This window comes from Anomaloglossus baeobatrachus, chromosome 1 (genome assembly GCF_048569485.1).
Source record: "Anomaloglossus baeobatrachus isolate aAnoBae1 chromosome 1, aAnoBae1.hap1, whole genome shotgun sequence".
In the NCBI taxonomy this organism is placed as follows: Eukaryota; Metazoa; Chordata; class Amphibia; order Anura; family Aromobatidae; genus Anomaloglossus; species Anomaloglossus baeobatrachus.
Genome location: NC_134353.1, coordinates 744,505,608 through 744,525,839, shown reverse-complemented (window position 1 = coordinate 744,525,839; position 20,232 = coordinate 744,505,608). Strand labels below are relative to the sequence as shown.

The following is a 20,232-nucleotide window of genomic DNA, read 5'->3' as shown; positions in this document are numbered from 1 at the left end:
CAAATGCAGACATTTGAGAGGTTAAGGATGCCACCTGCGGCACAGATGTACGTGTAACCGTGTCAATCTGTGTAAGACAAGCTGAAATAGCTTGGAGTGCCCCAAGGGAGAGAATGCCGGAGCCAACGGTGCGCCGACAGCCTCATAGATGGCTTTCGACCAGAGATCCATCTGTCTGTCAGTGGCATCTTTGAGTTTGCAGTTCCATCTCCCACTGCAACTATGGATCTAGCTACAAGCCTGGAGATTGGAGGATGCCGCTCGGGACATTGGGTCCAGTCCTTGACCAAGACAGGGGACAGGGATAACGTGTATCCTAAGCCGTTTGGAGAAGCGCATATCTGGATAAGCGTGGTGTTCCTGGACTGCCTCTCTGAAGGCAGAGTGGTCCAGAAAAATACGTGAAGCTGACTCCTCCACTGGAGGAGCTGTGAGAAATAACCCACATTCTATAGATGGACGCTATAAGATTATTTACTATGGCGTCACAATCAGGTGTATCCAGATTGAGAGCGGTCTCAGGATCAGAATCCTGAGCCGCTACTTCCGCCTCATTACACAGCGAGTCCTTCTGTTAGGACCCTGATGAAACCGAGGCCGCTCATAGCGAGCCCACTTAGGCTGTCTGGGACTGACGTCCGTGCAGAGCCGTGACTCTGGGATGCGTGTGACATTCCCGGAGCTGTTAGTTATTCACACTGAGGGGGGCCATGGATCAATGATTCAACAGTGCCCATATTGTGAGAGACATGTCCGGACTGCTAGGCTTCTAGTATCATAGCCATAGTCTCAGAAAAACTGTCAGTAAATACTGCAGACACCGTCCTCATCCCCTGGCCATTAGTGCATACAATGGGAGTCTATGTACCTGCCGGCCGTATAGCCGTACATGCTGTACCAGCTGTATAGAAAAACATGTGGTTCTGCACCTTTGTTTTACACAGAGAATATGCTGATAACTCCTCCGCATAATCCAGGAGGGTATATACAACGTGCGACCAAACAGTGCAATGTATATAGTACAAGCATATCTATAAGTGCACTTCTGCACTAGTGGGGTTAGCACCACAGGTGCTGCTTAACGCATGTTACAGCGATTGTGTGACTATCAGAATGCCAGGGTCTTCCACACTTGTCTCTGTATCGTACAGAAACTGACACTAATGGCTGCCGGTGTCCTTGTAGAGAAGGAAGCCGTGGGCGTGCCTGAGAAAGTGCGGGAATCCGGATTCACAGTGCACACAGTGAGAGGGGTGGAGTATGCAAAACATACTCCAGCTCTCAGCTCTGCTCTATGCAGCGTCACGCCCCTACCCTGACTGTCAGGGTTGTGGGCGGTAACGAAGGGAGACTAGGCCCAGAAGCCGGGGACTCGAGTTAACAGCGCGGCCGCCGTAAAAGCGCGGGCCGCGCTGAAGTCCCCGGCGCACCACAAGTGCCAGCCGCGCCGCAGTTCCAGCGGCCGGCGCGACCGATTCATAGAAGTGGCCAGCGTCCCGCCCCTCTCCTGACTGGCAGGTCTGGGGGCGGGAACGAACGGAAGCAGGCCGCAAAAGCCGGGGACTCTAGTTATCAGCGCGGCCGCCGTAAAAGCGCGGGCCGCGCTGAAGTCCCCGGCGCACCACAAGTGCCAGCCGCGCCGCTGCCAGCGGCCGGCGCGACCGATTCCTGGAAGTGGCCAGCGTCCCGCCCCTCTCCTGACTGGCAGGTCTGGGGGCGGGAACGAACGGAAGCAGGCCGCAAAAGCCGGGGACTCTAGTTATCAGCGCGGCCGCCGTAAAAGCGCAGGCCGCGCTGAAGTCCCCGGCGCACTACAAGTGCCAGCCGCGCCGCAGTCCCAGCGGCCGGCGCGACCAATTCCCATAAGTGAGCCTGCTTCAGCAAAGCTGAATGAGGCCCTGGCACAGGCGCCGCAGCGCTGATGTCCCCCGGCGCACTACAACACCCAGCATGCTGCGGTGTGAGCGCCAAATGCACGGGGACACAGAGTACCTTGAGGAAGCAGGGCCATGTCCCTGATGTACTCCGCTCCATCCAGCATCTTCTCCAGGGGCTGTAGATGGAGCACGGTCTCAGTGCCTGGAGACCGGTAAATCCCACTTCACCCAGAGCCCTGTAAAAAGGGATGGGGAAGGAATCAGCATGTGGGCTCCTGCCGCCGTACCCGCAATGGGTACCTCAACCTTACAAACACCTCCGACATACAGTGGGGTGAGAAGGGAGCATGCTGGGGACACTATATGTGTCCTCTTTTCTTCCATCCGACATAGTCAGCAGCTGCTGCTGACTAAAAAGTGGAGCTATGCGTGGATGTGTTGCCTCCTTCGCACAAAGCACAAAACTGGTGAGCCAGTGATCCCACTGGGGGTGTATAGCCAGAAGGGGAGGGGCCTTACACTTTTAAGTGTAATACTTTGTGTGGCCTCCAGAGGCAATAGCTATACACCCAATTGTCTGGGTCTCCCAATGGAGCGACAAAGAAAACAATTTTGTGGTAAATTTTTTTTTTTTTTTTTCATGGCTCAACGTTATAAAATTCTGTGAAGCACCTGGGGGTTCAGGGTACTCACCAAACATCTAGATAAATTCCTTGAGGGGCCTAGTTTCCAAAATGGGGCCACTTGTGCGGGGTTTCTGCTGTTTAGGTACCTTAGGGGTCCTCCAAATGTGACATGGTGCCCGCAATCTTTTTCAGCCAAATTTCCTTTCCAAAATTCAAATATTGCTCCTTTCGTTCCAAGCCCTCCCATTTGTCCAAACAAAGGTTTCAGACCACATGTGAGGTATCACCGCGCTCATAAAAAAGTGGTTAACAAACCTTGAGGTCAAATTTTTGGAATTACCTCTTGAAAAAGTGAGAAAATTGATGCTAAAGCAACATTTTTGAGAAAATTATTAAAATTTTCAATATGACAACGTAACGTTAACAAAATCTGTGAAGTACCTGTGGATCTAAAATGCTCACTATACCCCTAGATAGAAGCCTTGAGGGGTCTAGTTTCCAAAATGGTGTCACTTGTGAGGGGTTTCTTCTGTTTAGGTACCTTAGCGGACCTGTAAATGCAACATGGTGCTCGCAATCTATTTCAGCCAAATTTGCTTTCCAAAATTCAAATATTGCTCCTTCTGTTCCGAGCCCTCCCATTTGTCCAAACAGAGGTTTCTGACCACATGTGGGGTATCGGCGCACTCATAAGAAAGTGGGGAACAAGTTTTGGGGTCCATTTTGTTGTGTTAGTTCTTCTAAAAGTGAATAAATTTGGGTTAGAGCAACATTTTTAGGTAAAATTTAATTTTTGCTTTTTTTCATTCCACATTGCTTTTGTTCATGTGAAGCACCTGAAGGGTTAATAAACTTCTTGAATGTGGTTTTGAGTACTTTGGGGGGTGCAGTTTTTATAATGGTGTCACTTTTGGGTATTTTCTGTCATCTAGGCCTATTGAAGTCACTTCAAATATGATGTGGTCCCTAAAAAAATGGTTTTGTAAATTTTGATGTAAAAATGAGAAATCGCTGATAAACTTTGAACCCCTCTAACTTCCTAACAAAAAAAAATTTTGTTTCCAAAATTGTGCTGATGTAAAGTAGACATGTGGGAAATGTTATTTATTAACTATTTTGTGTCACAGAAATCTCTGGTTTAACGGTATAAAAATTCAAAAGTTGAAAATTGCTAAATTTTCAAAATTTTTGCCAATATTCAATTTTTTTCTTCAATAAACGCAAAAAATATTGTCCTAAATTTGGTACTAACATGAAGTCCAATATGTGACGAAAAAACAATCTCAGAATCACCGGGATCCGTTGAAGCGTTCCAGAGTTATAACCTCATGAAGTGACACTGGTCAGAATTGCAAAATTTGGTCTGGTCATTAAGGTGAAAATTAGCTCCGTCACTAAGGGGTTAATGTGGTATTTTGAACACTAGGTTTTTTTTTTCAGTAGTGGGGTTGCATTAAGGGAATCTATCACCAGGTTTATGCTTTTCAGTCTGAAGGCAGAATAAAGTAGACACAGAGACCCTGATTCCAGCTCTGTCACTTTCTGGGATTCTGGCAGAAACTTTGATAAAATCACTGTTTTATTTGCTGCCGCTCTGCTAGTTCTCTCACTGATGAGGTATGCCTAACCCAGCCACTGACAGTTTTTTGCCTACATGGGTATAAAGCGGTCAATCAGTAGTGGATGGGGGAAGGGGGAGACAAAAGTAATGAATATCATTTACTACATAGCAGGAATTCATCACCTAATGGACTATTAGGCCCTGTGCACACGCTGCAGTTTTTGCCGCGGTTTTGCTGCATGTTTTGCTGCAGAAAATATTTATAACCCTGCTGCAGTCCTTCCCCAGCAAAACCTATGGTAAAAAAAAAAATAAAAAAAAAATGCTGTGCCACACTGCGTTTTTTTTTCACCAACAGGTTTTGCTGCATGTTTTGTGCAGCAAAAAAAATTGCATGTCACTTCTTTTCTGCAGGTACCTGCAGTTTTGGCTATAGATAATGGTCAAAAATCGCAGGGAACAACCTGCGGAAAATTTGCGCTAAAACCGTGGCAAAACCGCATGTGGTTTTTGGGTGCGGTTTGCCGCATTTTTTTTTTTACCGCGGGTGCGGTAATCTTTCAGAGCCTGCGAAATTCAATTTTCTAGTGTGCACAGGGCCTTAGAGCTGAAGCAGATGACTGCTGGAAACAAGGTGTGTGCCCCTATTTTACACTATTATCAAGTGGGCTTGTATAAACCTGGAGGCAAATCTCTATAACGAGAGGCTATAATATTAACTGTCTGGTGAAAGTCCTACCAATGTGACCTACACCTGTTAGGAGCATAGGGAGGTGCTAAGATCCATATACAATACCATCTAGCTGAAAAATAAATGGCGAGGTGTTTACTCCTTTTACATGGATCATTCTAGAGTTCTTGTATAGGTAAAATTGCAAAGTGCTTGTAAAAACAAGCAACTTTACAATTTACCTCTTATTAAAAATCTTTTGCATTCTTGAATGTTGCCTAAGGACAATGGCAACCAGGCTGGGTCCAAACCTCTGTGGATATACTATAAATGTCTGAGCTGAGAAAACTATTTAAAGGGTTTTTCCTCCAACACAAGAAAGCATATTGTTCATCACACATACAATGTCTTAATAAGTTTTACACGTAAAACATTTTTCTTACCAGGCTTTCTATTTCAGAAGTCATTGCCTTTATTGCTTGGCGATGTGACTCTTGTGCTTCATCAGTACAACGCTTCGCTTCGGATGTTAGACGCTCAATATTTTTTTGCAGATGTTTGACACTCTCTCCTGATTTTGACAGTTCCGTTTGGAGATCACCTAAATTCCTGTAATGTGCAAAGGTCAGGATTAAAATGCTTTGCAAATAAACGGATTTTTGTGCACTCAACGTAAAATAGTTTTCTCTTAGCCATTATTGGGGGACACAGGACCATGTGTGTTATGCTGCCTGGTATGTCTGGAAGGCGCCACGGTACGTCTGCGAACTTTTGTACTAATTCGGCGTACCAGGCGCGCCTGGGCCAGTCCGGTGCTATCAGTATCACCGGGACTCCCTCTGCCTTGATCTTCCTGATTACCCGTGGCAGCAGGGGTAGAGGTGGAAATATGTAAGGCAGGCGGAAGTGGTGCCAGGAGCAGACTACAGCATCCGCGCCGATGGACTGCGGGTCGCGTGACCTGGCTATGAACGCGGGTACCTTTGCATTCAGCCTTGAGGCCATTAGATTAGTCTGGTGTGCCCCAGCGAGTGCAGATGTGTAGAAACACTTCTGGGTGGAGAGACCATTCTCCGGCGGCCAGGCCTTGGCGACTTAGAAAGTCTGCTGCCCAGTTCTCTACCCCCGGTATGTGTACCGCTGATATCACTGACCCCGTCGATTCGGCCCAGCTGAGGATCTTGTGGGCCTCGAGATAAGCCGCTTTGCTGCGGGTGCCCCCCTGCCAATTGATATAGGCTACAGCTATCGCATTGTCTGATTGGACTCGAATCTGACGACCCGCTAGCAGAGGGCAGAACGCCCTGAGCGCGAGGAAGATCGCGCGGAGTTCCAGGATGTTTATGGGTAGGGAAGACTCATGGGGCGTCCAACGTCCTTGAGCAGTGTGGTGCCGGCGCACTGCTCCCCAGCCTAGGAGGCAGGCGTCCGTGGTCAGGACCAGCCAGTTCACTGGGAGAAAAGATCACCCCTTCGATAGGGATAAGGACCGAAGCCACCAGTGGAGTGCGTACCTGACTGAAGGCGTCAGGTGAAGATGTCTGTCCAGGGAGAAGGGGCTCTTGTCCCAGGCCGCTAGAAGGGCTAGCTGCAGTGGGCGGAGGTGCAGTTGAGCAAAGGGTACTGCTTCCATAGCTGCCACCATCCTGCCAAGTACTTTCATGCTGAATCGAATGGATCGAGACGGAAGACGTAGAAGGCAGCGTACCGCTCGTTGAAGAGCGATCGGCTTGTCCAGGGGGAGGTAGATCAAGCCCCGACGTGTGTCCAGGGACATGCCCAGGAAGGTGATGGATCGTGATGGATCGGGGATGATTTGTCTAGATTCACTAGCCACCCTAAGCGGGATAGTGTGTCCACAGTGATCTGTACGATGGTTGAGCAGTCGCGGAAGGAGGGGGCCTTGATGAGGCGGTCGTCCAAGTAAGGGAGAACGACCACTCCCCTGGCGTGAAGGACGCTCATGGCGGCCGCCATGACTTTGGTGAAGACCCTTGGTGCAGTGGCAAGGCCGAAGGGTAGAGCTACGAATTGAAAGTGGAAGGCCTGAACTGCGAAGCGGAGGAACTTTTGGTGATCTGGGGCGATGGGTATGTGCAGGTACGCGTCCTTGATTTCTATGGCGGCGAGGAATTCCCCTTCGACCATGGATGCAATAATGGACCTTAGGGATTCCATTCTGAATCGCCGTACGTGCACATGTTTGTTCAGGTGTTTGAGGTCCAGGATGGGTTGAACTGACCCATCCTTTTTGGGGACCACAAAGAGGTTGGAATAAAAACCTCTGAACTTCTCGTCGTCCGGGACAGGTATTATCACTCCTGCTGTTTGGAGCGAGTGGATTGCTCCAAACAGCTTCGCGTCGTTTTCGAGTCTTTGGGGGGTTTGAGAGAAGGAACCGACTCGGGGGTCGGGTCCGAAATTCTATGTGGTAACCGGAAGACACAAGGTCTCGCACCCATTTGTCGTCTGTGGCGGCAGCCCAGATGTGTTTGAAGAGCCGCAGTCGACCTCCTACAATGAGTGTGTCTTCCAGGGCGCCGAAGGAGTCATGAGGGGGGAAAACGTCGTGGACGAGTCTCCCTAGTCCTGGACTGTTTCGGTCTAGGCTGCCATGACAAAGTGGGTTTCGGGGAGAGCTGAGGTCGGTCGGTCTCTGCGTAGTCCGCGGCTGGTGGCGGGGACAGCAACGGGATGTCGACCACCCAAATGAGTTCCGAAAGGAACAGAACGAGGACTGTGGACGTCTGGTGAAGGACGTCCTGGACTTCAGCTGGGGGAGTGAGGTACTCATTTCTCCCGTGGCGTCAGAAATGAGCTTGTCCAGACGTTTGCCAAACAATCGGTCTGGAAAAAAGGGAAGGCCCGTGAGAGACTTCTTGGAGGCAGAGTCTGCTCGCCATTGTCGGAGCCAGAGAGCTCTACGAATGGCTATGGTATTGGAGGCGGCAAATGCTGCGCAGGTAGCAGCATCCATGGAGGCCTGCATGAGGTACTCCGCCGCAGCGACAATTTGAGCTGTTACCTCTGTGAAGGTATGAGTGAACTGGGATTCCTCAAGCGAAGTGTTAAGGGATTCTGCCCAGACAGAGATCGCCTTTGCAACCCACACAGAGGCAAAGGAGGGCGAGAGGGAGTAACCCGCAGCCTCAAAAGCAGAGCGGGCGAGGTGCTCCACCTGTCTGTCTGTCGGGTCCTTGATGGAAGAACCATCGGGCAAAGACAGGAGCGTCTTTGTGGCAAGGCGGGAGACCGGGGGGTCGACTGAGGGCGGATCGGCCCAGCCATTAGGGGCAGGTGAGGCAAAAGGGTACCGGGACTCCATGAGTTTTCGGTTACCGAAGCGCCTGTCAGGCTTCTCCCTTTGCTTTGTGAGGATATCCTGAAACTCTGGGTGATCAGCGAAAACCTTTTGGAGTTTTCTTGCCCTCTTAAAGGAGACCCATGGTCAGTGGTAGTGGATGGGGGGATCGTCCACATGCAGAGTTTGGTTGATTGCTGCTATAAGGGAGTCAATTGCAGTTTGATCATCTGGGGAGGCTGAAACCAAGGAATCCTCTTGGTACAAACAGCATTCTCCCTCCTCCAGCTCTTCAGAAGCCGTGGAGCGTGTGGGAGAGCCTGCCCTGTGTGCTCTCGAGGGAGAGCCCTGGGGGGTCATGAGAGAGTTCTGGAGACACCCGGCCGTGTGCTCTTTTCCTGATCCCTGCAACCGGTGAAGCATGTGCCCGGATTACCTCAGAAGGATCCTCCATAGGGGTATCCTCAGGCTGCGTTCCGTCCAGGGGCCCAGAAGGGTGTGGAGGACGACATTGCATAGCCAGAACCAGGTTCTGTGAGTTTTTCCATGGATTGGGACAGAAACTGTGCCCATTCCGGTGGGCTGGGAGCCCTAGGCTCTGGGCTGATTGTTGCGGCGGTGGTGGCGGGGGGGTCTTGGGGGGGGATATAGGGGCACAGGAACCACAGAGAGAAGAGGTGTGTTTACGTGGTAGCTCAGCGTGGCAGGCAGTGCAGGCTGAGTAATAGACTATGTGAGCCTTAGCGCTCTTAGTGCCCTTAGAATTCTGCATGTTCCTGATAGGAGTATGCCAGGAGGGGGAGCAATGGTCAGCAGAGCTACAAGTGAAGCAAGTACCTCACCAGAATTAGCCGATGGCCCTGTGTCCTCAGGAAGGAGTAAGCTTGTGGAGATCTTCGCACGCTTTCCTGGGGGGGCTTAGCGCTAAAAGAGCGCCAAGAATAAGTCAGTGTGGCCCCCCCCCCCTGCTGTCGGTAGCAAAAAACGGCGGGAAGGGAGCTCTGTGACATCTCCCTCCAGTCAGCACACAGCTTGTCACCGAAGGATAATCTCTGCCAGCTTTTTGCAATCAGAGCCGCAGCTAGAGCAAATAAACAGAGCAAATAAACAGTGTGAGTTCCTGGGCTCTGCGGGGGACAGGCCGGTACTGAGGAGGGGAGGGCCGGCGCTGCGGAGAGGGAGGGATTTATCTCCCTCTCTCCTCCGTAGCCGGCTATTGCCAGTCTCGCACTGCACTCGCGGTACACCGGTGTACTGCGAGTGCAGTGCGATTTTTTCTCTCGCCCCATAGACTTGAATGGGTGAAAGATAAAACAGGATCGCATTACAGTCGCAGCATGCTGCGAGTTTATCGTTCCGATTAGGGCTGAGAATATAAATCGCTCATGGGTGCTGACACATAGGCTAATATTAGCCTGAGTGGAATGCGATGTTTTATCGCATTCCACTCGGTCCGATTTTAATGCTGTGTGTCTTAGGCTGCTTTCACACATCCGTTTTTTGCCATCAGGCACAATCCGGCAAAAAAACGGGTAAAACGAATCTGGCACCGGATCCGTTTTATTCCCTATTGATTTGTATTAGCGCCGGATTGTGCCGGATGGCCTTGCGTTGCATGCAGCGTCCGCCGGATCCGGCGAAATTTCTTGGTCCAGCTGCCGGAAAAGACGCAGCATGCAGCGGTTTTTTGTCTCCGGCAAAAAAAAAAAACGGACCACGCTGAATCCGACATGTTGTATAATGGAAGCCTATGGGCGCCGGATCCGGAGTTATCCGGAAAGAAGGGAATTTTGTTTACTTACCGTAAATTCCTTTTCTTCTAGCTCCTATTGGGAGACCCAGACAATTGGGTGTATAGCTTCTGCCTCCGGAGGCCACACAAAGTATTACACTTTAAAAAGTGTAACCCCTCCCCTCTGCCTATACACCCTCCCGTGCATCACGGGCTCCTCAGTTTTGGTGCAAAAGCAGGAAGGAGGAAACTTATAAATTGGTCTAAGGTAAATTCAATCCAAAGGATGTTCGGAGAACTGAAAACCATGAACCAAAAGAACAATTCAACATGAAGAACATGTGTACACAAAAGAACAACCAGCCCGAAGGGAACAGGGGCGGGTGCTGGGTCTCCCAATAGGAGCTAGAAGAAAAGGAATTTACGGTAAGTAAACAAAATTCCCTTCTTCTTTGTCGCTCCATTGGGAGACCCAGACAATTGGGATGTCCAAAAGCAGTCCCTGGGTGGGTAAAAGAATACCTCGATAAAAAGAGCCGAAAATGACCCCCTCTTACAGGTGGGCAACCGCCGCCTGAAGGACTCGCCTACCTAGACTGGTGTCTGCCGAAGCATAGGTATGCACCTGATAGTGTTTCGTGAAAGTGTGCAGACTAGACCAGGTAGCTGCCTGACACACCTGCTGAGCCGTAGCCCGGTGCCGCAATGCCCAGGACGCACCCACGGCTCTGGTAGAATGGGCTTTCAGCCCCAAAGGAAGCGGAAGCCCAGAAGAACGGTAGGCTTCAAGAATCGGTTCCTTGATCCACCGAGCCAAGGTTGACTTGGAAGCCTGCGAACCCTTACGCTGGCCAGCGACCAGGACAAAGAGGGCCTCTGAACGGCGCAGGGGCGCCGTGCGAGACACGTAGAGCCGGAGTGCTCTCACCAGATCTAAAGAGTGCAAATCCTTTTCACATTGGTGAATTGGATTAGGGCAAAATGAAGGTAAGGAGATATCCTGATTAAGATGAAAAGGAGATACCACCTTAGGGAGAAATTCCGGAACAGGACGCAGAACCACCTTATCCTGGTGAAAAACCAGGAAGGGGGCTTTGCATGACAGCGCTGCCAGCTCCGACACTCTACGGAGCGATGTAACTGCCACTAGAAATGCCACCTTCTGCGAAAGACGTGATAAAGAGACATCCCGCAGCGGCTCGAAAGGTGGTTTCTGAACAGCCGTTAGCACCCTGTTAAGGTCCCAGGGTTCCAGCGGACGCTTGTAAGGTGGGACTATGTGGCAAACTCCCTGCAGGAACGTGCGGACCTGCGGAAGCCTGGCAAGACGCTTTGAAAAAATACGGATAGCGCCGATACTTGTCCCTTGAGAGAGCCGAGAGACAAACCCTTGTCCATTCCGGATTGAAGGAATGAAAGAAAAGTGGGTAAGGCAAAGGGCCAGGGAGTAAAACCATTATCAGAGCACCAGGATAAGAAGATTCTCCAAGACCTGTGATAGATCTTGGCGGACGTTGGTTTCCTGGCCTGTCTCATAGTGGCAATGACATCTTGAGATAAACCTGAGGACGCTAGGAGCCAGGACTCAATGGCCACACAGTCAGGTTGAGGGCCGCAGAATTCAGATGGAAAAAACGGCCCTTGTGACAGCAAGTCTGGGCAGTCTGGGAGCGCCCACAGTTGACCCACCGTGAGTGGTGACCACAGCCCAGGTGGGGGGTAGGAAGGATTTTCCCTGCGACAGAGAGTTGGGAAGGAGCCACCACTGAAGTGACGTCTTGGTTGCAAGGGAAAGAGAGACGTTCCTGTCGAGGGAAGTCGACCTCCTGTCCCATTTGCGGAGAATGTCCCACTGGAGTGGCCGCAGATGGAATTGCGCGAAGGGCACTGCCTCCATCGCTGCCACCATCTTCCCCAGGAAGTGCATGAGGCGCCTCAAGGGGTGTGACTGACCCCGAAGAAGAGATTGCACCACTGCCTGCAGCGAAAGCTGTTTGTCCAGCGGTAGCATGACTACTGCTGACTGAGTATGAAACTCCATCCCAAGGTACTTCAGTGATTGGGTCGGTGTCAACTTGGATTTTGGGAAGTTGATGATCCACCCGAACTGCTGGAGAGTCGCCAGAGCGACGGAAAGGCTGTTTTGACACGCCATCTGAGAGGGCCAGGCCGAAAGGCAATGCCACGCACTGAAGGTGTTCGTCCCTGATGGCGAAACGCAAAAAACGTTGATGTTCGGGTGCGATCGGCACATGGAGATAAGCATCCTTGATGTCGATCGATGCTAGGAAGTCTCCTTGTGACATCGAAGCGATGACCGAGCGGAGAGATTCCATCCGAAACCGTCTGGTGCTCACATGTCTGTTGAGCAGTTTGAGGTCCAGAACGGGACGGAACGAGCCGTCCTTCTTTGGCACCACAAACAAGTTGGAGTAAAAGCCGCGACCATGTTCCTGGGGGGGAACAGGGATCACAACTCCTTCTGTCTTCGGAGCGTTCACCGCCTGAAAAAGTGCATCGGCTCGCTCGGGGGGCGGAGAGGTTCTGAAGAAACGAGTCGGGGGACGAGAGCTGAACTCTATCCTGTAACCGTGAGACAGAATGTCTCTCACCCATCGGTCTTGAACATGTGGCCACCAGGCGTCGCAAAAACGGGAGAGCCTGCCACCGACCGAGGATGCGGTTCGGGGATGCCGAGAGTCATGAGGAGGCCGCCTTGGAAGCAGTGCCTCCTGCGGCCTTTTGGGGGCGTGACTTGGACCGCCACGCATAGGAGTTCCTCTGGCTTTTCTCCGGCCTGCTGGACGAAGAGGATTGGGGCTTGGCGGAGGGACGAAAGAACCGAAACCTCGGTTGTATTTTCCGTTGCTGAGGTCTCTTCGGTTTGGACTGGGGTAAGGACGAGTCCTTTCCCTTGGATTCCTTAATAATTCCATCCAATCGTTCGCCAAACAATCGGTCGCCAGAAAACGGCAAACCGGTTAAGAACTTCTTGGAAGCAGAGTCTGCCTTCCATTCGCGTAGCCACATGGCCCTGCGGACTGCCACCGAATTAGCGGATGCTACCGCTGTACGGCTAGCAGAGTCCAGGACGGCGTTCATGGCGTAGGACGAAAAAGCCGACGCCTGAGAAGTCAAAGACGCAACTTGCGGAGCAGAGGTACGTGTGACCGCATTAATCTCAGACAGACAAGCTGAGATAGCTTGGAGTGCCCACACGGCTGCAAAGGCCGGGGCAAAAGACGCACCTGTGGCTTCATAGATGGATTTCACCAGGAGCTCTATCTGCCTGTCAGTGGCATCCTTGAGCGATGAGCCATCTGCAACTGATACTACAGATCTAGCCGCCAATCTAGAGACTGGAGGATCCACCTTGGGACATTGAGCCCAACCCTTAACTACGTCAGAGGGGAAGGGGTAACGTGTGTCATTAAGGCGCTTAGTAAAGCGTTTGTCCGGAAATGCTCTGTGCTTCTGGACAGCATCTCTGAAGTTAGAGTGATCGAAAAACGCACTCCGTGTACGTTTGGGAAACCTAAACTGGTGTTTCTCCTGCTGCGAAGCCGACTCCTCTATAGGTGGAGCTGGGGGAGAAAGATCTAGCACCTGGTTGATGGACGATATAAGGTCATTTACTATGGCGTCCCCTTCAGGTGTATCAAGATTGAGAGCAACGTCAGGGTCAGCGCCCTGAGCTGCGACGTCCGCCTCATCCTCCAGAGAGTCCTCAAGCGGAGACCCCGAGCAGCGTGAGGAAGTCGGGGAAGATTCCCAGCGAGCCCGCTTAGCCGGTCTGGGACTGTGGTCCGTGCAGGAGTCCTCCACGTGAGACCTAGGGGCCACCCCGGGAGCACGCTGCGGCGCAGACCAAGAGGGGCCTGGAGTCGATGATCCAACAGTGCCCGGGGCCTGTGTAAGGACCGGTCTGGACTGCAAGGCTTCTAATAGCTTGGCAGACCATTTGTCCATAGACTGAGCCATGGATTGTGAAAGCGACTCAGAGAGTTTCTCAGCAAAAACTGCAAACTCTGTCCCTGCCGCCTGGACAGGGGAAGCAGGAGGGTCTGCCTGAGCCGAGGGGCCCACTAGTGACCGAGGCTCCGGCTGAGCAAGTGCAACCGGGGTCGAGCATTGCTCACAGTGAGGGTAGGTGGAACCCACAGGTAACATAGCCCCACAAGAGGTACAGGTTGCAAAAAAAAAAAAAAAATCCTTTGCCTTAGCGCCCTTGCTCCTTGTGGACGACATGCTGTTGTCTCCTAGGAGAGTGATCACTGAGGGTATATAGCCAAAAGCAAACAACCCGGCCGAACAGAGAAAATATATACAAATATATATATATATATATATATACTCCGGCACCCTAGGGGGACCAGCACCGGGTGACCGGTGTGGCTTACCGACCGCCCAAAGCGGAGTGTGTGTCCACCAGATTCCCTGCCTTAGGTCTCCCAGAGCTCGTTCCTGAAATCCTCCACCGGCAGAATGTGTAAAAATGGCTGCCGGAGCTCTCAGGGGAGGAGGGAGCCGTGGGCGGCGACTAGTAAAGTGCGGGAATCTGGGGTCCTACAGTGATCAGTGAGGGGGGGGAGGAAACCTAAAGTATGCTCCAGCCCTCACTGCCGACGTCAGGTCGACCGTCCCGCCCTTACCCCTGACTGGCAGGCCCGGGGGCGGGAGTTATGGTACTAGGCCGCAATGAAGCCGGGGACTAAATTTAATACCGCGGCCGACAAACAGGCGCGGTCGGCGCGGAAGTCCCGGTCTTCACAAACCAGCAGCTGCTGCAGCGTCTGTGAAACAAGCGCTCCATGCACCGTCCCCATGGGGACACAGAGTACCTTTAGATGCAGGGCCCTGTCCCTGAGGATACAAAGACTCCTGTCCGGCAGATTCCCACAGGGGCTGCGGAGGGAGCCCGGTCCCAGTGAATGGATGACCGGTTAGGATCCCACTTCTCCCAGAGCCTCTAAGGGATGGTGAAGGAAAACGGCATGTGGCTGCAGCCTCTGTACCCGCAATGGGTACCTCAACCTTAACAGCACCGCCGACTTAGTGGGGTGAGAAGGGAGCATGCCGGGGGCCCTGTGGGGGCCCTCTTTTCTTCCAACCGATAAAATCAGCAGCTGCTGCTGACTAAAATGGAGATGCATGAGTGGATGTGTGCCTCCTTCCACACAAAGCATAAAACTGAGGAGCCCGTGATGCATGGGAGGGTGTATAGGCAGAGGGGAGGGGTTACACTTTTTAAAGTGTAATACTTTGTGTGGCCTCCGGAGGCAGAAGCTATACACCCAATTGTCTGGGTCTCCCAATGGAGCGACAAAGAAAAAGGGAATTCCAGTGATGGATCAGGTTTTTTTAATCTGAGCATGCTCAGATGAGATGTGAATTCATGTCTGGCCTCTCCCTCTCTGTCGATGTTGGCCTCTATCTCTCTTTGTCGGTCTGTCTCTCCCTTCACCCCCTCGCTCATACTCACCGATCACTGACACGGCGCTGCACAGCTGTCACACTGCTCTAGCGGCTTCTCCTGCTTTTGAAAATGCCACCCGCTCATTATTCCATGTCGCATTCCCTGCTTCCCCGCCCACTGGCGCCTATGATTGGTTGCAGTGAGACAGCTGTCACTCAGTGTGGGGGCGTGTCTTACTGCAATCAATCACAGCCGCCAGTGGGCGGGTCTATATCGTGCAGTACAATAAATAAATAATTAAAAAAAAGCAGCAAGCGGTGCCCGCCAATTTTGATACCAGCCAAGATAAAGCCACACGGCTGAAAGCTGGTATTCTCAGGACGGGGAGCCCCACGTTATGGGGAGCCCCACAGCCTAAAAAAAAAATAAATCATCCAGCAGCTGCCCAGAATTGTTGCATCCATTAGATGTGACAGGACTTTACTCGGCTCATCCTGAATTGCCCTGGTGCGGTGGTAATCGGGGTAATATGGAGTTAATGGCAGCCCATAGCTGCCACTAAGTCCTAGGTTAATCATGGCAGCCATCTATGAGACACCCCCAAATGATTAACCTGTAAGTGAAAGTAAATAAACACATAGACCAGAAAAAATCCTTTATTTGAAATAAAAGACAAAAAAAAAAAAACACCCTCTTTCACCACTTTATTAAAATCCCCAAATAACCCTCCAGGTCAGAAGTAATCCACAGAGGTCCCACGACGCTTCCAGCTCTGCTGCATGAAGCTTGACCGCTCTCTGTCAGCTCCACGTAGCAACTGAAGTCGCGCTGTCAGCGGTGACGTCACTCAGGTAGTGCCGGTGTGTGCGGTGATGATGGAGGCAGGAGTGCCGATGTGTGTGCGGTGATGATGGGGGCAGTAGTGCCTGCATGTGTGCGGTGTGTGCGGTGATGATGGGGGCGGTAGTGCCGGTGTGTGCAGTGATGATGGGTACAGTAGTGCCGGTGTGTGTGGTGATGATGGAGGCGGTAGTGCTGATGTGTGTGCGGTGATGATGGGGGCAGTAGTGCCTGCATGTGTGCGGTGTGTGCGGTAATGATGGAGGCGGTAGTGTCGGTGTGTGCGGTGATGATGGGGGCGGTAGTGCCTGTGTGTGCAGTGATGATGGGGGCGGTAGTGCCGGTGTGTGCAGTGATGATGGGGGCGATAGTGCCTGTGTGTGCAGTGATGATGGGGGCGACAGTGCCGAAGTGTGCAGTGATGATGGGGGCGATAGTGCCGGTGTGTGCAGTGATGATGGGGGCGATAGTGTCTCTCTCTCTGACATGAAAAAGAAAAGAAAAAAAACAGATCCGTTTTTTGGTGGATCCGTCGTATCAGTTTTTACACAATCTGCGACGGATCCGTTGCATAAGGCACAAACCGGATTGTGCCTGACGGCAAAAAACAAATGTGTGAAAGCAGCCTTAGGCCTTAATCTCAGGGGTCAGTGGCCAGTCAGACTCAACCAATTAAAAACACATGTCAAATCCTAGCAACACTTTATGAGATGGGAAATACAATTTTAGGCCATGTTCATGCGCTATGTTTTTGTTGCCATTTTCTGAAGTTGCGGTAAAGGTGATAATTTCATTGTGATTTTGTAAAATCAAGGGGGATGCGCGGCACAATTTGATGGTGTGAACATGGCCTAAAAGAGGTAGGTCATAGGAACTACATAAGCACCTGAAACATTAGTGCATAATACAAAGCTGTAAGCAGTTTTTTTGATGAGGACTTTATGTACCTTTCCCTTGACTGTAGCTCTTCATTCAGTGCTAAAAGTTGAGCAGAGCTGTCTCCTGATGACTTAATCATATCTGCTATTTGATTTTCTAGTTTTTCTTTTGCCCTCAGTAAGCTGTCCTTCTTCTCCTCACCTTCTTTTACCTTCCTTTCAAACTCTGAAAGAGAAACAGTACAGTTCAAGAACCTAATGAAGTAAAATGAAGCTTGGTAGGTAATTAGATAGCTACTTACCAGCACACTGGGGCTGCAACAGTTCCAATTTTTTGGTTACTTCTACACATTGTAGTTCGCGCTCATTTAATTTACCCATGGTTTCTGGTGGGAGAAACAAAAACAACATCTTTGATTTTTGTAGGTTTGAAGGGCTTATAGTTTTAAATCAACTCTATACTTGTTAAAAGTAAATTTTATTAGAAGCCAGCAGAAGTAAACTCCTTATACATATATACATGATTTTATATATATATATATATATATATATATATATATATATATATATATATATATATATATATATATATATATATATATATATATATATATATATATATATATATATATATATATATATATATAATATATATATATATATATCCTTCCTTATACATCTTGTAGAGTATAGTCCTAAATAACAGCAACATTTAAAGGATATGGACAGTACAACTGAACTGAATGTTACCAAAGAATAAAATCAGGGAAAGACTATGGACCAAAGACTTTTTTGCCTAAAGGCATCTTTAGTGGTCAACACCTCTAATCTGAAGTAATTCATAATCCTATGGATCCTTTTGCAGCCCTCTGAATCTGATAAACCCAAACAAAGGCGATTTCAGCCCCGAAACAGAAACTGTCAATGATATGGGTTTTCAGATCTTCAGGTCTTGCTTTGTCGGATGCCCCATAGGTTTTGCAGATAGCCGATCACATCCAGTAAGACATGGACATTTTGCGAGTTTTCTGTCCATAGTTTCCCCATTGAACAGGATGAATACATTTTTGTTGAGTTTCCAGCCATCAGTAGCTTTACTTTATTGGAGAACTGGTCTTTTAGAATAAAGATTGCAGAATATTTTCTCGATTAGTCTTACGTTTGGCATTAACAAAAGAGCCGATGGGTTTTGTGGAATGAAGATAGCAATTTGGATAGAGAGCTTGTACTAGCGCAGATTTCTGTACTGATTCACCTTTATACAGACCATGTGCTGCCAAACATTGATGATATAGGTTACGCCATTTCTTCCTAAAATTACACTACATAATCTATGCGATTTCTCCTCAACCGGTAGTACACTGCTTTGTATGCGCTACTTGTGCTCAAATACAGAACAACTTGAGCAATCTGCCCTTAATAAAGTAGTTAGCCGCAGATGACATCCTATCTGCACACACCAGCTGAGACAAAGCATGATGGAAGGTTAATGTGTATGTGTCCAACCAACAGATAACAGATCCACTAATCATCAATCCTGCCATTGTGTTTCTGGTACTGCGCTCGACACAGGACAAGGGTTGTAGTGTCCGCTCATGACCAGAGCAGTGAGTAAAGGGGGGCAGTTGACTGCCTATTTTAATAGCTGAACCGGGTTCCTATCTCAGCCTAAGAATCGGAGGAGGTGGCCGATCTGGCAATGGAAATAAGCAGTCAGGTGACCAACCTTCATTTAGTGATCCAGTCACATTCAGACACCGACACATGAAACGCTGCCTGTTTAAATTACAGGGTCAGAAGGACAACGAGAAGAACCTATATCACCTAGGATCAGGGCACTAAAGCTAAAGGGTAAATATTAGTAAGTTATCTTACTTTCTATGAGACATTCATTTAGCCAAAATTATCCTAGAAAAGAAGGGAATTTTGTTTACTTACCGTAAATTCCTTTTCTTCTAGCTCCAATTGGGAGACCCAGACAATTGGGGTGTATAGCTATGCCTCCGGAGGCCACACAAAGTATTACACTAAAAGTGTAAAGCCCCTCCCCTTCTGCCTATACACCCCCCGTGCTCCCACGGGCTCCTCAGTTTTGGTGCAAAAGCAAGAAGGAGGAAAAAATTATAAACTGGTTTAAAGTAAATTCAATCCGAAGGAATATCGGAGAACTGAAACCATTCAACATGAACAACATGTGTACACAAAAAAACAGGGGCGGGAGCTGGGTCTCCCAATTGGAGCTAGAAGAAAAGGAATTTACGGTAAGTAAACAAAATTCCCTTCTTCTTTGTCGCTCCATTGGGAGACCCAGACAATTGGGACGTCCAAAAGCAGTCCCTGGGTGGGTAAATAATACCTCATAATAGAGCCGTAACGGCTCCGTCCTACAGGTGGGCAACCGCCGCCTGAAGGACTTGCCTACCTAGGCTGGCATCTGCCGAAGCATAGGTATGCACTTGATAGTGTTTCGTGAAAGTGTGCAGGCTCGACCAGATAGCTGCCTGACACACCTGCTGAGCCGTAGCCTGGTGTCGCAAGGCCCAGGACGCTCCCACGGCCCTGGTAGAATGGGCCTTCAGCCCTGAGGGAACCGGAAGCCCCGAGGAACGATAAGCTTCGAGAATTGGTTCCTTGATCCACCGAGCCAGGGTTGATTTGGAAGCTTGTGTCCCTTTACGCTGGCCAGCGACAAGGACAAAGAGTGCATCCGAGCGGCGCAGGGGCGCCGTACGAGAAATGTAGAGTCTGAGTGCTCTCACCAGATCTAACAAGTGCAAATCCTTTTCACACTGGTGAACTGGATGAGGGCAAAAAGAAGGTAAGGAGATATCCTGATTGAGATGAAAGGGGGATACCACCTTAGGGAGGAATTCTGGAACCGGACGCAGAACCACCTTGTCCTGGTGAAACACCAGGAAAGGAGCTTTGCAAGACAACGCTGCTAGCTCAGACACTCTCCGAAGTGAAGTGACTGCTACTAGGAAAACCACTTTCTGCGAAAGGCGTGCGAGAGAAATATCCCTCATTGGCTCGAACGGTGGTTTCTGAAGAACCATCAGCACCCTGTTCAGATCCCAGGGTTCTAACGGACGCTTGTAAGGAGGGACGATGTGACAAACCCCCTGCAGGAACGTGCGTACCTGTGGAAGTCTGGCCAGGCGCTTCTGAAAAAACACAGAGAGCGCTGAGACTTGTCCCTTAAGAGAGCCGAGCGACAACCCTTTTTCCAATCCTGATTGAAGGAAGGAAAGAAAAGTGGGCAAGGCAAATGGCCAGGGAGAAAAACCCTGATCGGAGCACCAAGATAGGAATATCCTCCACGTCCTGTGGT

The 20,232-nt window shown here is 50.1% G+C and overlaps 1 protein-coding gene across 8 annotated transcripts in view; it reads right to left on the bottom strand.

The window, feature by feature from the left end:
* Window positions 1–20,232, bottom strand: part of CLIP1 (CAP-Gly domain containing linker protein 1) — a 187,768-nt gene that overhangs the window by 85,760 nt on the left and 81,776 nt on the right. For all 8 annotated transcript variants that reach the window (XM_075323143.1, XM_075323152.1, XM_075323184.1 and 5 more), the window contains 3 exons: window positions 17,204–17,287; window positions 16,971–17,127; window positions 5,178–5,343 (listed from right to left, as the gene is read on the bottom strand). In XM_075323143.1, the coding sequence (XP_075179258.1) occupies window positions 5,178–5,343; window positions 16,971–17,127; window positions 17,204–17,287 (407 nt within the window). The remainder of the gene's footprint in view (window positions 1–5,177; window positions 5,344–16,970; window positions 17,128–17,203; window positions 17,288–20,232) is intronic.